At 36.2% G+C, this 21,595-nt stretch overlaps 1 protein-coding gene across 9 annotated transcripts in view; it reads right to left on the minus strand.

Annotated features, from left to right (window-relative positions):
* The window catches only part of PCDH9 (protocadherin 9), a 674,946-nt gene that overhangs the window by 367,069 nt on the left and 286,282 nt on the right, over positions 1-21,595 (minus strand). For 5 of the 9 annotated variants that reach the window (XM_038148022.1, XM_038147992.1, XM_038148003.1 and 2 more), the window contains one exon: positions 12,630-12,695. The exons of the other annotated variants lie outside the window; for them this stretch is intronic. In XM_038148022.1, coding sequence (XP_038003950.1) covers positions 12,630-12,695 — 66 coding nt within the window. The remainder of the gene's footprint in view (positions 1-12,629; positions 12,696-21,595) is intronic. 9 annotated transcript variants of the gene reach the window in all.

The following is a 21,595-nucleotide window of genomic DNA, read 5'->3' on the forward strand; positions in this document are numbered from 1 at the left end:
GGAGTGACCTCACCCAAGCAGAGAAGGTCCTAAGCAGGCATCCATCACTCTCACCTTCTCTCTGCATCATGATCTCTAAATATTTTTTCCCTCTAGTCTTGGTTTTCTGTCACTGTAGTACTATTAAAAGTTGTTCTGTTACACACTGTTCACAGTGCCTGGTTTTCAGTTCCATGGACATCTGGAGGCTGGATTTACATGGTAAAATGGCTATGGGCACTATAGGGCTCACAGAAAATATCTGTTCTTTTATCAAGTCTGTTGACTTCTTGAGACACTTCACTTACTTTGCTAACTGACCTTTGCATACTACCTATTACACAAGTAATAATATATATTATAATAGCTCACACATATGGCTATATGTAAATAATATTATAGTTGATAACTGTCTTTATTTAGTTTTGTTAAGGAAACATCCCAGTTTGACTATTCAGAAAGCACTGCTTCAGTGACATGCCCACCAACTCCAGACTGACCCTGCTGGGACCAAATCCCCTTTTCAGCTTTTAACTGTTAAGTGACGCTTTTAACTCCCCACACACCCCACTCACACAGCTAGACCGGGTTTCCTAACCAGTTTGGCCCCAGGTTTCCCAAGGCAGAGTCTCAGATGTCTCGTTCCATGAAGCCATTTATTCACGGTGGAGTAACACAGAAATAGCCTGAGCCGGTGCATCCCAGGAGTGGCCCTGAACAAAGGAATCCCTGGGCTTTTATCCCCTCACTGATCAAACTTGACCAAGTCTGGAATCTTTAGTTCCTTCTGTGTCACTGAGTGTCCGGTCACCTGGCTGTCTCTCCATGTCCCTGTGCCCTTCATTGTGCAAGAGTGGGCAATTCAAGGCTTCTTGCCCTGGGCTCCCACCCAGACCTCAGTCTGCAGCTCCCACTGCAGCTTCACCCCAAGCTACCTGCACTCAATGGGTTCTTCAGCAGTTTTTGTGTTTTATGTGTTTATATAGATTCTATACATACATTCAAATGTGTGTTTATGTGTTTAAATCTATTACTAAGAGGGGGGAAGGAAATTCATATCATGTTATTTTATCTGTCCTAATTTCATTGCTATCATTCAGTTTAACAACCATTTTAGTTCATCATAAACATTTTAAATATTTCAAAACACAAAAAGGGTAAAGAAATTTTGTGGAAAACGTGAACTGACCTGCACTAATTTAGTATGCAGTGAGTATGAATAATATATTTTTGTATGTATCTTTTTGTGTTGTATAAACTCTTCTTTGGCCTTTTACCTTCAACCAGACTATGATTTAATCAATAGGCTGGTTTAAATCATCAGCAGTGAAGGGCATCAGAGCAACAGGCATAGCAGCTGGAACATTGTCAGAAATTGTGTTCAAAATCTATTTCTGCTGTATATTTTCTTTCCTTTGATATTTCTGTCACTGTAAAATTGCAGTATAAGGTAACAAGCAATGATCTGTTCAGCACACAAATTCTCCCTTACCAGTATCAAAGCTCGATAGGATAGTGCCATGTGATATGGCAAAAGGTTGGAGAATGAGGAATAAGTAAAACAGGAAAACTAGACCTAGATGTCAGTTTGGCAGGCAATCAAAGCTGTCGACTTCTAACCACTGCAGCTGCCTAGGCTTTGGTTAACTTCTCATTGATTTCCCCAAATAGGATTTCATCTAAAGCACCAAATTAAAAACTGAGGCCGAGGGACGGTTCTATAAATTGAAAAGTGTACAAATGAATGGCTAGCCAATACACTTGGCAGCTTTTATTTTTCTAAAGCCTCTGATTCTGAACCTAAGAGAAGTTGGTAGAGGTCAGGTTGGGTATTGGGAAGAGAAGAAACAGAGAGAGTATGAAAAAAAAGTAGTAATTTCTTTTACTATATGTTAAGGAATTATTTAGTGAGGGAGGGGTAGCTATTTGTGGATACATTGTTTTTGACAATCGAAGGGTATAGTGAAAAATAAAGCACAGCAAAGATCATCTAAGTAGAAAGCAAAGCAAAACAAACAAAAAGAATAAAAAACCCAAATCAACAACCCTCTCTTGCAATAAATCCTTGTGATCTGCAATACATTGCAAAGCTAAAAAAACATGCAGTAACAGCCATTTTACTTTGTGCTATTTCCTGATTGCTACATTCATGTACTCAGGCACATATACCCAATCCTCTAAAGGAAGGTCCAGGATGTGAGGGTTTACAGTGCTGCAATATATTAGAAATATGACAGCTCAAAACAGCACTGTATTAAACTCAGAAAATTGATTTCAAAGACTCAGCAATGTTGAAACATTTCAGAATAAAATACTTTCCATTTCTTTCCTACAAAGATCAGTGACTGCTTATCCACTTTATACCCATCCACAAAGCCTCATTAATCCTAAACCAGAAACAATTAATCTGATACATATTGTATGAAAAAAAGAAAGAAACCTCTTTCTTTTTCATATTTTCAGTCCTCAGAGGATACTAATTTCACTACAAATGTTTTATCCCTCTCTACTCAAATCAGGTGAATAATGACAAATGAGGAAAACTTTCTAAAGGTCTTGAGTAATGTCAATGTATCTCACCCTGATGACAGGAAGAGTAACAAAGGTTTTACCCAGAACAGACTAAATTTCTACTGATGAGAAGAATCACTGGCTCCTACTTGGCCAAATTCCAGTTTAGTCACATAGAGTGGATAAAACATAGAGGCATTATGAAGGTCAATGGCAAATGTCTGCTGACTTTAATCAGGATAAAGTTATCCTTATTTGTGCTACTTCAATCATTGACAAAGATGGTGCTGAATTACATTTTTTGTATCACCTCTGTTTATCCTCACAAAACACTCCTGCTAGTCTATACTGACCTTTCATGTCCCATTCAATTTCTTCATTTGAAAATGTATGGAATTCTGCCCTCAGAGAAAACCACGTGGGCTGTTTTTTACAGGTCATGCTGAGGACATAATCTGATGTCACATGGCACAAAAAAGATGGACAAAACCAATAGATACATACACCACTTCAGGCTCTATGAGCAGAGTTTTCCCAAGTTTCTTTAACAAATTCTTGGATATGATTTGGAAAAAAACCAACTGCAACTAAACACCCAAACCACACGAAAAAAACCGCAAATGAAAAATTGAACCAATAAACCAAAACAAACAGAACAAAAAGCCCCAAACAAAACAAAACCACTATGCACTTGGAGGTTAAGTATCCACAATGTAGGTATTTAAACCCCAGTTTCAGGCAGTGAAGTAGTAATGCTTCAATCCATTGCCTAATCACAGGGTATGCTAACATTTAATACCCTATAAAGCAGGTTGCATGGTTTGTAATACAGTCAATATTTAGAAGAATTTAAGAAACAACATCTCAGGTGAATGTCAACAGAAAAAAAATTCTGGCACATAATCTTTAATCAAAGGAAATGTTCCTCCCTGCCCCCCGCCCCCCAAAAAGATTAAAATTGTTATTATCGTGAATCACATTTGTAGTCTATTTTTATCCTACTTCACTTTTGCATTTAACACTAGGTCATAAAATCTTTGAGTTCTGGAACTTAATGTTCTTTTTTAATTCTCTCCTCCTCCAAGGAAAAATGCAACTGGAAAAATTTCCTTCAGCATGGAAAGTAATTTTACTTTATTAGGCATGGGACAGGTGAAGAAAACTTGTGAAGAACCGTTCTCATGAATACTTCATCTCTCCCACCTACAATGATAATTATTGGTTTAAGAAAACAAAATAGCATGAAGAATGGTATAAACCCAGGAATGTCCAAGAGACTTCTCATACCAATATACTATCAAAAATACCCACTTAGATAACCTCTGTGGCACCCCACTTACCAGAAAAGACAGACATCTTAGTAATATAAAATAATAGATATATCTTCCTTAAAATATTCAAATACATAAAAATTATCTTTTTTTTCCCACCAAGAAAAATAGCTTTTAAAGAAAATAAATCTGTGGGAGTATGCAAAAATGTCTTTTTAATGGCAGAATTTAGTACTACATGTCAAATGTGTTTAGAATATTACATGCTGATGGTTTTTTTTTAATATATAATTATGGTTCTAGAAGAAAAGAATATGAGCACTGAATCTGTTTAACTACTATGTTTTGAATCCCTATACAGGACCAGCCTTTCCAAAACATTTCAGCACTTTCTTTACAAAGAAGAATTATTCATCACCATCAAATTGGCCAGGCATATGTATGACTGTTTTCTGTCTCTCATTTCAATGATGTTCAAAAAACCAAAAACACATTGTACCATTTGAAAAATCAGATTGAAAGATAATACTGCCAGTAAGTCGTGTAGGAGATAAAAAGCTGAAGGCAATATACCAAATCAAAAAGATAATTATTTAAAACTTTAGGAAGTTTTTTGTATTCTCTTCTTTTTCCTGTTGTGCACAAGTGCAGAACAATACATACAAAGTGTCTCTTCTCTTCATGAACTTTCATATACTATTTAAGGATGGATAGACACTAAATACGTGCATAGATATTCTGTATGCATACATTAAATATATATGTCAGATATTTCTATGTCGTGATGTATTTAATAAAGTGGGCCAAGACTCAGCCTCTAAAAGACGCTTGAAAAAAAGCTTGCCAATCTAGTGAAAAGCATTTCAAACATCTAGAGATGGTCAGCAAGTGATCCTTAGAGGAAGGACAGGGGAAAGTAGAAACATGTCACACACGAGCATAACACACAGGGACCATGGTCTGTTAACACAGCGTGGCTCAGGGGCTCACCTCAGGTGCCTGTACACAAACACACGTGGAATGGAAAACAATCACAGGGAGTCCATACAAGCTCCACAGGACAAGTGGGGAGGAGAGAATGTAATCTCTGGACAAGGACAGTTTGAATTCATGGAGATTTGCACTGGAGCACGTGATTAACTGGCGGAGCTCACAGATCAAGATCAGGCTGGGTCCAGCGATCAGTGTCTGCTAAAGACTGATTGATCAAGAAGAGGAAATGAAACCTCCCTAATAAAACTAGGGGAAGCCTCACAATCACAAGGGTGATTCCCAGAGGAGACTAAAAACTCCCAGCCTCTTCTGAAAAGGCAAAATGGTGGAGCACTACAATTTGAAGAGACTTCTGGTTGCCATCAAGAATTGGCTCTATTGAAAAGAAGTGTACTGGTGGCTTATAAACTAACCAGAATACACACAGTTGAAACTATTACCAAGAAAAAAAAAATTACAAACCTAGACTTTAGAAAAGTAGATTTAAACTTGTTAGGGATCTGCTTGGTGGGGTTTAATGGGACTGCCCTGGAGTGTATAGATGCTCAGGAGAGCTGAGAGATCACCAGTGATAATTTCTTCAAAGCACAGGAAAAGTCCAGTGTAAGGCTCAGGAAGTCTAACAGGCACAGCATAATGTCAGAGTGGATAACGGGGAAATCCTGACCATGCTCAGCTGAATTACAAAAGCCAATATTGACTTAGAGGCCATACTACTGAGGACTATGATGCATAAAAAGAAAGTTATGTTATCAGCAAAAGGAGGGCAAAGGGAAATGTGGGACCGTCACTCAAGCTGTAGGGAACCTTGTGGCAAAGAACGTGGAAAAACTGAGGTAATAGATGACTTCTTTTCTTCAGTTTCTATGGGTAATGACTGTGTCAAACCTCCCAGCTCCTCTGAGCCTGTGCTAGGGTCTGGGAGACTCAAGAATTACTCCCAGCAGAAGACTGGGACAAAAACCAATTAAGTGTATGGAACATCAGCCACTATTTATGGTTTTAAAAATGCCTGCGTCATTACGGTAGGTTTCCAAAGACAGGAATATTTGCCCACTTTTGAAAAAACAGGAGGACTGTTATTGGAGAAACAGCAGGTCAGTCAGCCTGGGCTCACTACTCAAAAAAAAAATCACCTCCTGGAAAATGCATCGAGGCACACAGAGGAGATCCGACATGCATTTACCAAAGGCAAATCACGCTTCTCCAACTTTACTGTCTTCTGTGATGAGGTCATTGCCTTGGTGAAAAAGGGTCTCCTTGATCCTAGTCATGTTTTTAAAAAAATAATTTATTTAATCCACATGAATAAACTGGTGAAAATATGTTTTGAGGGGGTGGACTACCAGGTACCTGAAATATTTGCTTTAACTGCCAGGTTCAAATGGTTCCAATAGCATCTTGTTTATAAGGATGGTTAATGGGGCTAATGATGCCTTTGTGGCTGTTGCTTTCATTAATAAGCTGGTTCATAAGGCAGAGGGCATCTTCTGCAAGTTTGCAGATGACACCAAGCTGGTGGAAAATGTTCTGCATGCTGGAAGTCAGTACTCCTATTCAGACAAAACTCGACAAGCTGGATAGATTGTCAACAGGTACCTCCAGTGCAGCAATCGAAAACATAGAATTCATTCAGGATTGCAACTGTTCAAGTTGGACGGAAATCTATTTGCAAGAAATAACTAACAGCCTCAAGTTAACCTTGTGAAGTAAATACTCAGTCACAGAAAGCTTATGGAATTTTCAAAAAGAGGAAAAAGTTCAGGAAACTTAAGTCTAATCCATATTGGACTCTATTCTTTTCCCTCAGAGTGGAAATCCTTGAGTGAAGGATATTTTCAGAGCACAGACTGGGAAAACACAATAAAATTTGATTGCAAGAATGTTTTTTCTAATTGTGGTTTGACATTTAAATTAACACCAACTGTTTGATTACTCAACTCTCTTCCTCCTCCATGATAGATAAATATTTAATGAGAATAATCTCTACTGTGATTGTGAACAGAGTAAAGAAGTTCATTCCTCCTCTATTTTTTCTCAGGTCCCTGAGAAACCAGGTATTATCTGAAGAGTTACAGAATAACTAGCTTTCCTCCAAATCTCTTTCGAAGTATTCACCAGAAAGCTAATATTTATTTAGGTATACCTAAAGGAATTTTGCTACCCCAGGAGAAATCCTGCTAAACTTTACACAGGACAACACTTTTAGGGTCAGAAGCATCACAGAATAAGTGTTATTTTTGACTTAAGCTAGGTCTTCAATCTTAGTTATGGATGCAATAGCTCAAAGCCTTAGTCTGCTTGACTCAGATGTGCTGATAACAGCTTGTTATCAGTAGCACTGGAAGGAACATGTGAGGCTCCTTTCAAAACCAGATATGAGGAAATCCACAAAGGCGACTATTACGTTATTTCTTCTGAGAAAATATGCCTCAAAATATCTCAAGAAATCCATCAGGAAACACAGTTATTATTTACCTACAACTCCTTTTTAGTTCTACACTTAATTACAGTATGTTGTGTCGAGAAGCTACATAGAATAATGTTATTAAAACTATATAACCCTCCCAAATGTAGAAACTAGAGTAGATCCCCAACACAGTGGTAAAGGAGAAAAACAAAGGAAACCCCACATATTTTAAAATTTTAAGGTTTCACTTAATATACCATTCATGACTGGCCCTCTTTTCCCTTACATACAAGAGAGAGAGAGAGAGAGAGAGAAAGGAGATATAGGATAATACTTACAAATACCTTATTATATTATGCACTAAGAATGGAAGCATTATATGACTAAAGAGAGAAAGAAAAACAGGAATATGTTACATATTGCTGATAGACAGCAGCATCCTGCTTCCAATGGCAGATTCTTAGCAAATGTCTTCACCCAGAGACAAAAAGATGCCTTCCTTATACAAGATTATGATTTGCACTAGATGCCAAAACAAGAGTGAGAGAGAACATCTAGATTTACATTCCCTTATGAGCCATTAGACCTGTCATAACAACAGTGAGACAGAAAATAGAATATTTTTCTTTAACATCTCAAGAGAAAAGATCAGTCAAAGCAAGTATATGAGAGTCTGGAAGTACAGTTCTTCATGAGGACTGAAAGATGTGGTCTAACTGCTTCTATTAATACAGCACATATACTCCAAATGTTCTACATGTGTCTCTTAACTTACTAAAATGTAGGTGAACTAGCTGATGAAAGTATTGGAATATTGTTTAACAAAACTAGAACGGATCTATCTTCACCCCAGTAGGGCACTTACTTTTCCATATGCTGCTTCATGTGCTTCTGCTGTGCATCTGTCTCATATAAAACATTAGATTGTTAGATTCACTATCAATTACAGACTGCAACAAGTTTGATTTCAATTACAGCAGGAGAGGAAAACAGCTTGGTTCCCTAAGGGGAGATGCAGACACCAAAGGGGAGAATCAAAAATGAGAATAGTACAATGCATGTTACCAATTAGGGAAAGAAGTGAAGTCAATATATATATGTAGATATTTATTTCTATATAAACCTAATTTTTATATAAACCTGATAAATTCAGTTTCACTTCACGTTTGAGATAGAAGAGCAGCGTCTCATTGACCAGCATCTATTTAGATTCATTTGAAAGCACTGTTTCCCAAGCAATTTTAATGACAGTTCTAAACAGCAAAGAAGCTTACTTTGAAAACAGACACAATAAAAACTAATTACAAAAAAGATTGCTATTTGTCCAACATTCCTGAATTATTTCCAATTTCAGGTACTTCCTTTACCAGTTATTAGGCATAAAGAGTTGTGATCAGAACAAAATAAAATCTGTGAAAACTTCTGACAAGATTAATAACCGTATCTGTATATACAGACTCCAAAATTTAAAATGTACAGAACATTCAATTTCTCAGAATCCTGACTCAAATTGTTGTCCTCTAGCTTGAACAGCAGAGAAAAAGTGGTGTATTTTGTTGTTGTTGTTTTTATTTGGTGTGTTTTGGTTTTTTTTTTTTTTCTTTTTACAGGAGAAAAAAGTATTCCTCTACAATCTGCTGTTTGGAAATCAAGTAATTTATGTGGTACACAATTAAGTGAGATATTTGAATGGTCTGGGATTCTCTCCTTTAACCTTAGCCCATTTCCTAGAGTCTGCATCTCTCTCCTCTCTCAAAGGAAGATGCTGTTAATTTAGGTCAAACTCAGTCACAAGATTCGTGCTTACAAACCTTCCTTCCTTCTGCTTCTGGTTTTTTTTTTTTTTGTTGTTTTTTTTTTTTTTTCTTTTTCTCCCTCCTATGCAAGCACACTCCCAGATTCGTGTATTAATGTGTTGGTGTGGGAAGCAGTATTTCCACGCCCAAGGAACAGATGTTAATGTTGTCAGTGCCAAAGTACCATTATATTCCTAGAAGGGATTGTTTTGATGGCATGACACAAGATAAGAATCTACCCAAAAGCACAGTTTAGATAAATGGAACTATGACTACAACTGCCCATCTGCAAGTAACAAAATTAACCTAGTGTGAGACACAAGACAAAGCTGCACTAGCTGAACTCTGTTACATAATTGTTGCTGACTTCACACTTTGTAACAGATTTGAGCTGGGAGAACAGAATGATAATAACCTCCATGACAACTGCTAGTTGGCCTTACATATGGATGATATCAAGGATGTTGGCCTGAAGCCGCATGACAATGAGGCCACAGGCTCACTGCCTTGGTTTATAGCGGCTCACACCAACAGTATGATTTATAAATCCACAGACAGCTTAGACAATAGCTCCTCATGAATGAATACATCCATGGGCATCCAGCATCCCACAAAAGACTAAACCTGAACCACACACACAAGAATCCAGTTGGCAGCTAGGGCCCAGCCAGGATGTGCAGTGGAGCGTGTGCCCTGCAGCCCTGTATGTGGGCTTGAACTGGGCTGAAGGAAATGCAGCTTGAACTGGTGTGTGTGGGTGGGTGTGTTTGTGTGTGGGAATGTGTGTCTGCTGTAGAATAGGCTGATTAAAAGACAAAGTGCTATCCACGTGTTCTCATCTCTCCCACATCCTTAATACATTAGACTATCTAAATATATTTTGGATTATTCATCACTGAGTGCTGTGTTTCCTTTTCTGCATCCATCCCACCCCAACGCAGTTCCCCCGCAAGACTGTGCTCTCTGCACTGCTGCTTATCACCTACATGAGACACTTACCTAAAAGCTTCAGCAGCTAGCATTTAGGACCCTCTACCACAAATATTAACGGCTGAAATGACTGATATTTAACTTCAAGAAATTGAAAATCCATTAGGTCTGAAACTTGTTTCAAGGCTCTTTTTTTAATTCTATTAGATACAATGTTAATGGATATTTGCTTTGCCAAGAATCCTTTTGAAAGAGGCTGCTATTTAGATGTGCAAAGTACTCATAGGTAATTCAGCTGTTTTAGAAAAAAGCAAGAATACAAGACAACTTTATTCATACTCAATAATGCATTGCAAAATGTGCAGTCCTCATTCACTCTAGAGATCATCAACATTACCCAGATTCTTCTCAGACTGTGAACATCAATATTAAAATAATAAAAATATACCAGAACACCTAAAGTACTTTACTTAAGAAACAGCTTGGAGGATTTTTTTCAAAGCCTAACATTCAAAGGCACAGAAAAGAAGCCTTAATTAAACTGATTAGACAGGCTATTGCTGTCAGCTATCCAAAAAGAAAAGAAAAAAAAAATCCAAAGGTCTTCCATGTCCAATATCAGCTGGTAAAGAGCATAACTTTCTCAATTTTTGAAAACCTAGAACAAGAATGGGAAATAAATATTTCACACTTTTTTTTTTTTTTTAAACCTCTTTTAAATTTCTTTCTCTTTTAGTTTTGAATCTAGCTGAAAAAAATTGTCTTACAAAGACAACTCTTAGGGAAAGGCTGAGAGTTACATAAAATGTTTTCCAGAAATTAGCTTGAAAGCTTAAAACTTTTTTCCTGTTTAGCTACTTTAGTAGTTGCTTTCTGGTAACTAACATCTTTTCACCTTCCTGAAATACAATTCCCTATTATCTGTAGCTCTTAAGATACCAGCTTTTACATTGTGATGTATAGAATAATATACTTTCCCTCAAAAATTGACTTGATCATGAAGCATTCCATATATATTGCCCTTCGATTTAAATAAATCAGTATAGTACAACTCTTTATTTTATAATTAATATACAATGAAATAAAATATTAGGCTTGGCAGCTTCTGTTAAAACATTGCACTCAGGACCACTGCAAAAGGAGGTATACCAAAGCTGAGCTGACAACATATGTGCATGTTTAGTCTCACATGTTGTTCCATTGCCTGAGTCTGCCTCAGTGAGGTCCAACCATTATTTATTGCTGTGAAAAGAATTTATAAATAGCAATCGTCACATAGGTTTCTAGTGTTGGGCACTAAATGGGATGGAATAAAATATTTCAATTGGAAAGGACCCACAATGATCATCTAGCTCCACAGTGAATCCCATTTATTACTGTGTTAACTTTAAATTACTTGGTTTCAACTGTGTCTAATGTGTCTAATGCTTTTTTTTTAACTGAAATTTTCCTTAAAAATTCTTGTGGTAATCAATTAATTTATAATCACTGCATTCTCTATAATTAGAAAGGGGACAGATAGATATCTAGAAAATTTTAATCTAGACCAATTTTATACTACACTAATAGAGATTCAACAAAGTTTATTCAGAATATTTTACACTGAAAAAATTAAAGCAAGCCCCTTATTTCTGGCATGCCTGCACTGAAGCTATTGTATCCTGCTATTAAAGCTAAAAATTCAAATACCCAGTAGGTAGTTAAAAAATGTAATTTCAAATTTATAATCTGATACAGGAAACTCCAGTTTCCAGGAAATTTTCTTCTGATGTAGCTTAAAGGAAGTGACAAAAAAAGTGTGTCGTTTTGGGAAACAAGGCCTATATTACAAAGGAAAAAACATAGTACTGAAAATTTATAGTTTAAATAATTGAACAAATGTAAATAAATATATAATTGGATGCAACTAAATTTAAATTGCATTTATTGCTTTCAACCTTCAAAACACTAGAAAGTTCTGAGCTTCTACATGGAGTTTTCTGGTATTAGTTTTGAAGAGACTCTCCTAAAAAAATACATATAGTGGACAGATTCTACAGTCCTTTATTTTGCACAAAAATCCAGTGCGGAAACTGACAGATTGGACTGCATTTCTGCAGGAAACAAACAGAAAAAAAAAAAAAAAAAACTATATCTGAACAGACTATGGCTCTTACTTAATGAAGAGCTCTAGAAATCAAAGCATTGAACTCTGGTTCTTCTCTGCTTCCTGACTCTGACAGTGGACGACAAATGGCATCTGCCAGACTCATTTTTGGAGAAACCCACATGGTGCATAAAAGGAGATTGTTACTTTCCCTGGCTTACTGGGTTGGATTCCAGAAGGAAGTGTTAAACAAGACTTTCAAGAGGATGCCTGGAGAAGGGTACTGTTTAATAGGTCCATAGTAGGTCCAGATGTGAGCCATTAGTTGCTCTGAGAGGCAGTAACCAAACACTCACTTGTTGGAGTAAAGATAGGAGAAATGGCCTTATTATAAACTTCAGCTGAAAAATTCTCTCTTTCCCCTGTCAGATGCTACCACACAGTTTTAGTTCACTGCAGGCATTACTTCAACTTTGCACCAGTGTGATGATATTGAAAAGAATGGAAACACACTTGCATACATTTGCAGTACTGCACTTCTTATGAGCCCTGCAGGAGTTCAGTCCATTGAATTCAGTGACAGCAGGGCCAAGAAACACCTATCTTAAAATTAAATGCTTATTTTATTTATTGCAGTGGATCTGATATCTTACCACCCATGGTTTGTCAGGTACCCAAATCTCCCACAAGTACTTCGGCATATCTCCAAAATTCAGTGCCTAAAAAGCAATAATATTTAAATAAAAAAGATGTGTCATTCTTACTACAGATCTTCAGATCACCCACCTCCCCAAACGGCCCAATATTGGTACTGCAGAAAACAAAATGTTAGTAAATTTCTACGGAAAACATAACTTTTTATAAGGGTTCACAAATTTCATAGCCTAATGTTACCAAACATATGGGTGGTAACACTTAAAATGCTACATCAAACATCAGTGTGGCTTCTGTAAGCTGATTGCAGAACATTTTGTTGTTGTTCTGTTTAGTGAACTACCAAGATATCTCATAAGAAACTTTTCTCCTTTTTTTAGTTTAATGCACTATTAAGCTTTTTATTAAGATATTATTAATCAGCCTTGAGACTCAAAAAAGCAAAACCAGCAGATCTTTGAAACTGCAGTTAAAGCTGTGTTTAATGTAGGAGCATTAATGGATGTTCATGCTCTGTTACTAACTGCTGAATATAAATAGCACTATGTACTACTTCAGGTTCCCTCTTGAGTATAATACTCACACACCCCAAAATATCACGTCTCCAAGGACTAGAGTCATAAAGACTGTGTGTATACAACTGTAAGAGAACAGTGGAAGGAAAGTTCAGTAGGTTACTAAGTTTGCAGAACCTTCAAATCTGCCTATTCTGAGGGGAATGTTCTGACGTTCTTATTTACCTCAAAAACAGAAAACTACCACAATAGGTCTGAACTATCTAAGCCAAAACAGCACATGCATTTGGAAGGACAGTCAGAAAGTCAGCAAACAACACAGCGCCAGGCCTTTGCACTGTTCTATTTTATTTGAGAAAAGAAAGCTTCCCAGAGAGAGAATACTACATTAAGAGTAATGTTTTCAGAAAGTCGGACAATTTCAAATCCTTTCTCTGTAGAGTAATATGCCCAAATTGCAAACAAGCACTCTGTGCCCCATATTCAGAAAGAACATTAGTATTCTGTACAGAATGGTTTATCCACTCCTTTACCACTCTATAGTGAGCAAAATCCTCAGAACACTTTACATCAGATAGTACTTTTACTTGCAATGGAAAACACATGTCTCTTCCAAAGTACTCCCACCAGGTAGCTTGACTATTTCACAAAAGTTCTGTGTTCTTGGAGAATTGTATCACAGTTCTGAAAGCTTTTTCAATAACTCCCCTTGAAAGCAGAAAGTCATCTTAAGGATTTTATCTACCAAAAGTATTCTCCTCTCATATCTGAAGTCACATTTCCAATTAAATTCAGGAAATCCCTTTTTGTCATGTCATTCAAAATTTTAACTGGGGAAAAAAAAAAAACAAATCCAAAAAACCCAATCAACCCAACCCACAAACCCCAAAATAAAAATGCTTTACACAACCAGAAATGTTATTTGATCTTACCCAAGCAGAAACGTTACTCAGTCTTACACTCTGCATGAAAAGGCTCTTATGTAATCTATGGAGATTAATGAGAGAGTTTAACAATAAGGTAAAGCCACTGGGATCACCTCATTCTAAAATCTGCATGCACCTTCTGTGATGTTTTACATATGTTTGTTTTCCTCATTTACATGACTACAAATGAAGAGCAATTCACCCAAAGGCAATGGAATTAAACTGGTTAAAAGGCAAAGAAGGGGTCTGTGTGGGACCAAGCTCACTCTTAGAATGCATATTGACCAGTTTGATCCACTTTGATAAAGTGATGAGTTTTTGAAATCATACTCCATATTACCTAATAGCTCCCTACTTGTTAGAAAGTCACCTTTACAGAAATGTCACCTTTGCAGAAATAGTAAGTATTTTCCTGAAAATAATTGGAAAGGAATTACAAGACAAATTTCTATCACAAATAATGAATGTTTCTCCTACCCCCTTAGCTAGTTGAAAGCTTAGGGAGACCATCAAAATAAAACAGAAATGAGCAGGAATAAAATCTCATTCACATAACAATTTGCAGATTGAAAAGACAAATTCGTGGTATCACAAAATACAATGCCTTTTTTCTACAAAAAACCAGGCTACAGCTACATCAGAAGTGAACTATGTCTCTCTCACTTTTCCATGCTTTCGGGAATGGTTAAGATCATTACATATTGCAGGGACAGAAAAGAGAACCAGAGAAGCAACAGATTCATAATATCCCCATCCATTTTACAACTTCCCTATGTGCACCAACACCTCATAGAAAGCTGTACAGAAAGCAATCCCTGTACAGAAAGCAATCCCTTGCTCTCAGTCTTCCAGTGGCAATTCCAATCACAATTAAACTTGGACCACACTCTTCAAACAAATAAATTACAGCTTGAGGCTGAATGAAAAAAAAGTTTTGATATAGAGGAGAGGAAAAAAAAAGTAGTTGTAAAAAAAGAGTAAAATAAATCTTATTTTTAAGTATTAGGAAGAATGACGTTCTAACGGGAGATGAGTCCCCTGTCCCTGAGGTCAGTGTAGAAAGTACTCCCATCAGCTGATGATCTAAATTCATGATTCCTGCAATGCTTCATGACTGACATACATTTAAAATAGAAGGTTGGGTTCACAAAGTCTTAAGAATATATGGCTTCCCTAATGATGCCTTGTGAAGGCTGACCCAGAACAGAGGCTAGATGGAGTTAAAGAATAAGGTAGAGATTTATTAAAAGGCCTTAATGGATACATCTTGGGCCCAGTCCAAGGGCTACAAGATACAAGAGCCCAGCCAGGGCTACACCCAAGATGAACCCAAAATGGTTGCAAAATGGATGATTGGTCACAAGGTCTCACACTTTCATGAGTTCTGGTCCATTTGCATATTGGAGTTAATTGTCCATTTATAGCTGTAGTTTATGAAGTACCATCCTTCTTGTTTTTCTCTCTTCAGTCCACATTGTTTATGCTCTTGGGCCTGAGATTTGCATCAGTTGTGCTTGGTCCCAAGCGAGGAAATGAATTGTTTTGTCTGCCTGCTCTGTGAAGAGAGCTTACCATCCCCTAATATGAAGCTCAGAACTACACACTAAAGCAGTACAGAATCTGAAAAATATAAAAGCTAAAACCTAAGGCAACACTTAAAGGTGTTCAAAAGTCAACATAATTTAAGGTATTATAAAGCATGCAAGATTTGTTTAGTAAAACTTAGTATAGTTTTATCTTTTTACTTTCTAAGTGTTTCTCTATTTTGTGAGCTGACATCAGCAAAGTCTTTCAACCAAAATGCACACTTGCTTTTTATTTCATTTATCATCTCACATTTACAAACAAAAAAGTTATGGGAATACCTTGAGCTAAACAGTTTGGATGGAAGAGGGAAATGACAAAGTCAGCATCAAAGATGAGATTGCAATCCAACAGCAAGGAAGATAACAGAAAAAACTTGCCAATTGCTTTTTCCCAATAAAATGAACAGATAGAAGCAGAGACCTCTAAGAGTAATGAAAACAACCTACTGTGTCATCATTTTATGCAAGAAAGGGAGAGAGAAGATTAGCCTAAAACTCCTACAATAATATGGATTTTTTCAGCTGACAAAAGCAGTACTATATAAAATCTTTTCTGTGCTTTATTTCTAATTACCTTCTATCCTTTAATGAACAAGAAAGCACTTGATCTTGAAAGTCCTTGTGCAGTCAAAACTCCCACTAAAATTAATGGGACGTTTTTTCCAGCCTAAGAGCTCTGAGATCAGTCCTCATACTTAGCTCTTTCTAAGCTGCTTCCATTAATCAAACTTCTTAGGCTTTTTCCTCTCCTTTTCCACTAGGATCATGTATTAAAAGACACAGACACTAGAAATCATAACCTTGCCTCAGGAAGAAAGCCTGCTGCACTTTGTTATCCTCAAAAATTAGCTCAATTTCACAAGTAAAACCCCGATTCTGAAGAACCTTGATTACCTGGACACTCATTACTTAATTTTGGCCTCTTTCAACAGTCGACAGATGTTGTGACAGTGCCTTAGGAAGTTAAGCTATCTAAATTACACAGTTGCCTTTGGAAGTCAAGCTGTCAGAATTACACAAATAAAATGCACATACACAAACTTTATAAACAGACAAACCTCACTAAAACTAATAGGAAAAGCCTTAAGGGACTCTAAACAGTCTTGTGTCTCACCCCCAGAAAAACAGGAGTTTAGAGACTATGGTTCAATGCCTGTTTCTCCTACTGAGGCTCATACAACCTGCAACATGTATGTGACATGTCTAAGAGGAATAAAAGTAGATCTGTACTTGTATGCTTCAATAAACCACTTAATTTTGCAGATTTTGTTTTGCAACAAAATCTAGCAAAATAAATCCGTATTCAAAGGAATTTACTTGTATTATGGCTTTGATACAGTAGCATCGATAGCCCACCCCTCTGTTTTCTCCCACTGAAATAGAATAGGAGGCTCTTGCATGAAAATAAAAATAAAATACGCTGTAATCTGTCAAATGACGTGGTAGTAACATTGTCCTAAGAGAAATTATGACACTTATTTATGGCTGATTATTAATAGGTCTTAGCATGGATAATCTCTTTTGTTGGTTTTTTTTTTTCTTTTCAACGGCACAGTAATGTGTATGTAAATGGGAAAACTGTCAAGACACCATGGTGCTTAATTGTTCATTTAGAGAACCTGATAGTGACTGTACTGCACCAGCATACAGTCGAGGAATGATACAATTCTGTATGGATTTTTACATAGGATTACCTCTTCCTGTGAGGATGCTGTAATATCTGTGAAGATTCTGTAACATTGCCTTCATTTATGTGAAATTTAAGCACAATGTACTTCTGATCTTTTAATTATAATAATTAAAGAAATAAAAGATCCAGCAGATGACAGAAAGGAGAAATTTTCTAAGGATGATAAAGTGATTTGCACTTTTATTAATGCACACACATAAAGTACCTTCACAGTAAACACTTTGTTGAAGAGGCAGCACCAGATTAAATCACTGGGTTCTCTTCTTTGCTAGCTGGCCAGGTTTAAATTTACTTTGGTGTTCTTTTGCCTACAGCTCATCTTTATGTTTAAATGCTGTAATTTACAGTAATTGAAAACACACAGAAAAATATTAAATAAATTATATCTACTGGTAATGGCTGCTTCCTCTTCATGGAAGAGGAAAAACAACAGAAAGAAAAAGCAGCAACTATATAATTTACAAAGATAAAAATTTTTGCATATTTTCAAAAATGAAACCAACAAAAAAAACTTACATAGGAGCAGTCACTTCCTAAAGGATGAAGTAAAACCTTAAAAGGATTTTTTTTAAGAATGAAGAATAATTAAAGTAAGAATATGCCAGTATTAGAACTAAAAGGTTCACAAGATGTGCAATTATTTTTCTATGTGAGCAATTAAGTGTGTTTTTAGAAAGACAAATGAACATTTTGTCAGATAAAGAATTGAAGCACATTTTTCACTGCCTTTTTCCTTTTTTTTTCTAAAACCCAGTCAAGAAACTACATATTCTGGTGTTGGCAATGAATATAGAACACAGAAAATCCAGCAACACACATCTTTTGGAAATGACCAAGAAATTCTACCTCATCAAAAGAAAGCAAAAAGAACTTTCATAATTCAGTTTTGATTCCCAAAGCATGTGTATTCCCCCACGCATTTCTGTATTCCCAATACTTTACACTATCAAAAATTTTACTGATAAGAATCACATCTCTTAATCACCATTGCCTCACAGACCTATATCCCCAGCCTTTATCCCAGGTTCCCTTTTAAAATTAAGTCTCTGATGCTTGACTAGTAATGGTTAAAATGAGATGTAAGGATGAATTAACACTTCAAAGACAGTGCAAAATAAGATCAAGTTCACCTTTCATATTTTACAGTCAATTCATTGCTCTCTTCTACTTATTGTCTATGTAATGTCTAATTAATGCTGATCTCCTGATGTGAGACCACTTGACAGATGTAAAACTTTATCACATGTAAAGTATGAATATATAATTTCTGCAGAAACTTTCTTTTATTTTAAGCAGACATCTAGATGCAATCCATGCATAAGGACAACATAATTCAATTAATAACTAAATACCTCTTGGTATTTCTAGTGCAGTGCAAGTGTTTATGGCTGAAGTGGATCTGGACTGACTGTTAATGATGAGAGTTTGTAACCGGTTTCAGCCATAAAAGATTATATTATCATCCTACAAATATCAAATTATTGTGGTTGTTTGCTTCTCTGGTGTTACCTAAATTATCATCTGTGAAATCTTCCACCCTCATCTCAAGGGCAAAGGAAAGATAGGGTAATAAGACAAAGAATAATGTGTGGTTCTTGAGAAACAGATGACCACTATTTAGGCTTAGAGGATTACCTCCACATGAAATAAACTCGTGGTTTAAATTTAGCTCAACATAGATGTGATTTATCAATGAAGAAACACAAGTAAACTACTTACTGGTAAGTTTAAGGTCATAAACACCTAAGATCCAAACCACTACCTGACCAACAATGATTGGCTCTTTGCACTGCTGTTCATTGTACTGCACCTGTTCTGTGGATTCAGAAAAAGTGGATGATAAGGGCCTATGTATCACTTCTCATGGCTGTGGAACTTTCTTCAGATGAAAGTGCAGTACGGTCAGTTGTATGAACACACCCACAGCAACATTCAGGGGACAGATTGGTTCAGCAGCTGCAGCATTAAGTTAGCAAACTATATGTGATGGGAAAAAAAGGAAATAAATGAAAAAAAAACCAAAACCAAGTAGGCTTTTTGTACTCTCCAGAGATTTCTAAATGCTATGTGGTAGCACGCTGAAAACAAAAACAGGAAAACCAATCAACCAACCAGCTTAAAAAAAAAAAAAAAACCAAAACCAAAAGCCATAGAATCTTTCTTGAAAAGTGGAAAATGCCCCTTCCTCATTTTCTCTCACAGGCAGTGTATTATGATGCAAAGGAAAACCCTTTACATCTCAGAAGAAGACTTTAGTATGGTGGAAAGACTCTTAATAGGGAAAAGCTACCTTTTACTGAAATCCCAAAAGTGGATGTGATTCAACTTTGAAATTGGCACTATATTTCAATATACTCTTTTTTTTTTTTCCTGCAATTTAATGCGTTGACTCCAATCCTATGAAGTCTATAAGCTCAAATCCATGCTGGGAATAAACACATACATTGAGACTGTCTGGTAAAGATTTTCACATCAAGTCTCTTCTATGAAGAAGGGAGCAGCAGCCCTCTCACTGAGGAAGGGGAATACAGTTAATTACTGCTGCCATTCAAAAAAGTATAAACTTCTGACAACCAAAAGAAGGAAATCAGAAGGAGATTAACATGATCCATTTATTTTCTCGCTATAAAGAATAGTGATAAAGTAGTCCTAATGAAGACCACCAGGATATCAAAGAAACAAAACAATGCTTGGAACTTCAGAAGCTACCTTGATTACAACACCTAGGATACCACTGACTGAGCTCACTGTTAGTACCTTTCTCTCTCACAAACTGTAGAAATAAAGTTTTTCAAGATTTAAATAAAGGACCTAAATTGTTACAGACATTTCTATTAATTTCTTCATATACCTTGTTTCTTTAAAGATTAATCTTAATTTTCTTTTCTATCTGAATGACACAGATATTATCCCAGTTCTTACATTGATGTTAGTATTGGAGGGAGAGGAAGGGGTTGTGTTGAGGTTTAACCCTTTACATATATAATAATACAATTAACAGATTTGGTTGACTAATGAATTGAAGGCTCATTCATACACTAAACTGTCTTATCTCTCATCCATTACCTCCATATAAAGAAAAAAAAAAAACAAAACCAAACCTTCCATTTTGTGCTTCCTTCATAAACAATACTTACCATTTTAAACAAAATGTATAATCTTCAAGCTCTTTAAAATTTTTCTGATTCTACAAAAGCCAGACCTAAACTGAAAACAGAAGTCAATAAAATAATGCTGTCATTGCAGCAATTTGCATAGCAAAAATGTTTCACTCACACTAAACAAGAAGAAAAAAACCAATTTTCAACAAGATTATGCCAAACTGAACATAAAGGTCTAAAATCTTGGCTTGTTATACCATCCCACACTAATCCTTTCATTGCCAGCAGTTGATTTATATCAGTGAATATTACAATATAATGTAATTAGTAATGGTAATATTACCACAAATAGTATAAACAGCTCTGCTCTACTGCCTTTAGATTATTTTTGTAACCATGTTAATAACATACCATCAAGCATCAATACAAACCCTTGACAGCTTCTTGAAAAAAGATTATGCAAGTCTAAGCAATTTTCTCATACACAGGTTTTCTTTAGGAAACATGTTGTCACTATTCCATTAGCTCAAAGGGGAGGGTATGCATAAAAGAATCTCTGCTAAAGAAGTCTGACTGCTAGCCAGGAAAGCATATGTTCAATAGGCTGTATTTACTACTGGCTGGGTTGGGGTTGTAGGTAGCACAGCACCAAATGAATTTCATCTTAAAAAAATGTCTAGCAGTGCAGTGAATGAACCCTTTGAATGGCACAAACCCTCACTTTAAAAGTGTTTCAACAGGGACTGTTGGAAAGAAAACAGAGTGGATTAACAGATATGTAGAGCAGACATCTTAGGTCTGAGCCATAGTCTCTGAAGCCCACCAGAATTTGGATGGTATCCTGAACTAGACACCTTCCTGGAGCAATTTAAAAAAATTCTCATACGTAAGCCAAAAAAAAGAGCAAAAAAAAAAAAACCAAGCAAACAAGCAAACAAAACAACAACAACAACAACAACAAAACCACCAACAAAAATAACACACTACCAAACCTAAGCCCAAAATTAAATTAGTTCATTTTTGCTGAATGTCCTACCATAATTTAAGGGTACCTAATTCCCCACAGTCAAATGCTACATAACTGGTAAAGGTAAAAACAAGGTCTGTAACTCAGCATTATATATGATCTAGGTATTATACTGATGCC

This window comes from Motacilla alba, chromosome 1, assembly GCF_015832195.1.
Source record: "Motacilla alba alba isolate MOTALB_02 chromosome 1, Motacilla_alba_V1.0_pri, whole genome shotgun sequence".
Taxonomy (NCBI): domain Eukaryota; kingdom Metazoa; phylum Chordata; class Aves; order Passeriformes; family Motacillidae; genus Motacilla; species Motacilla alba.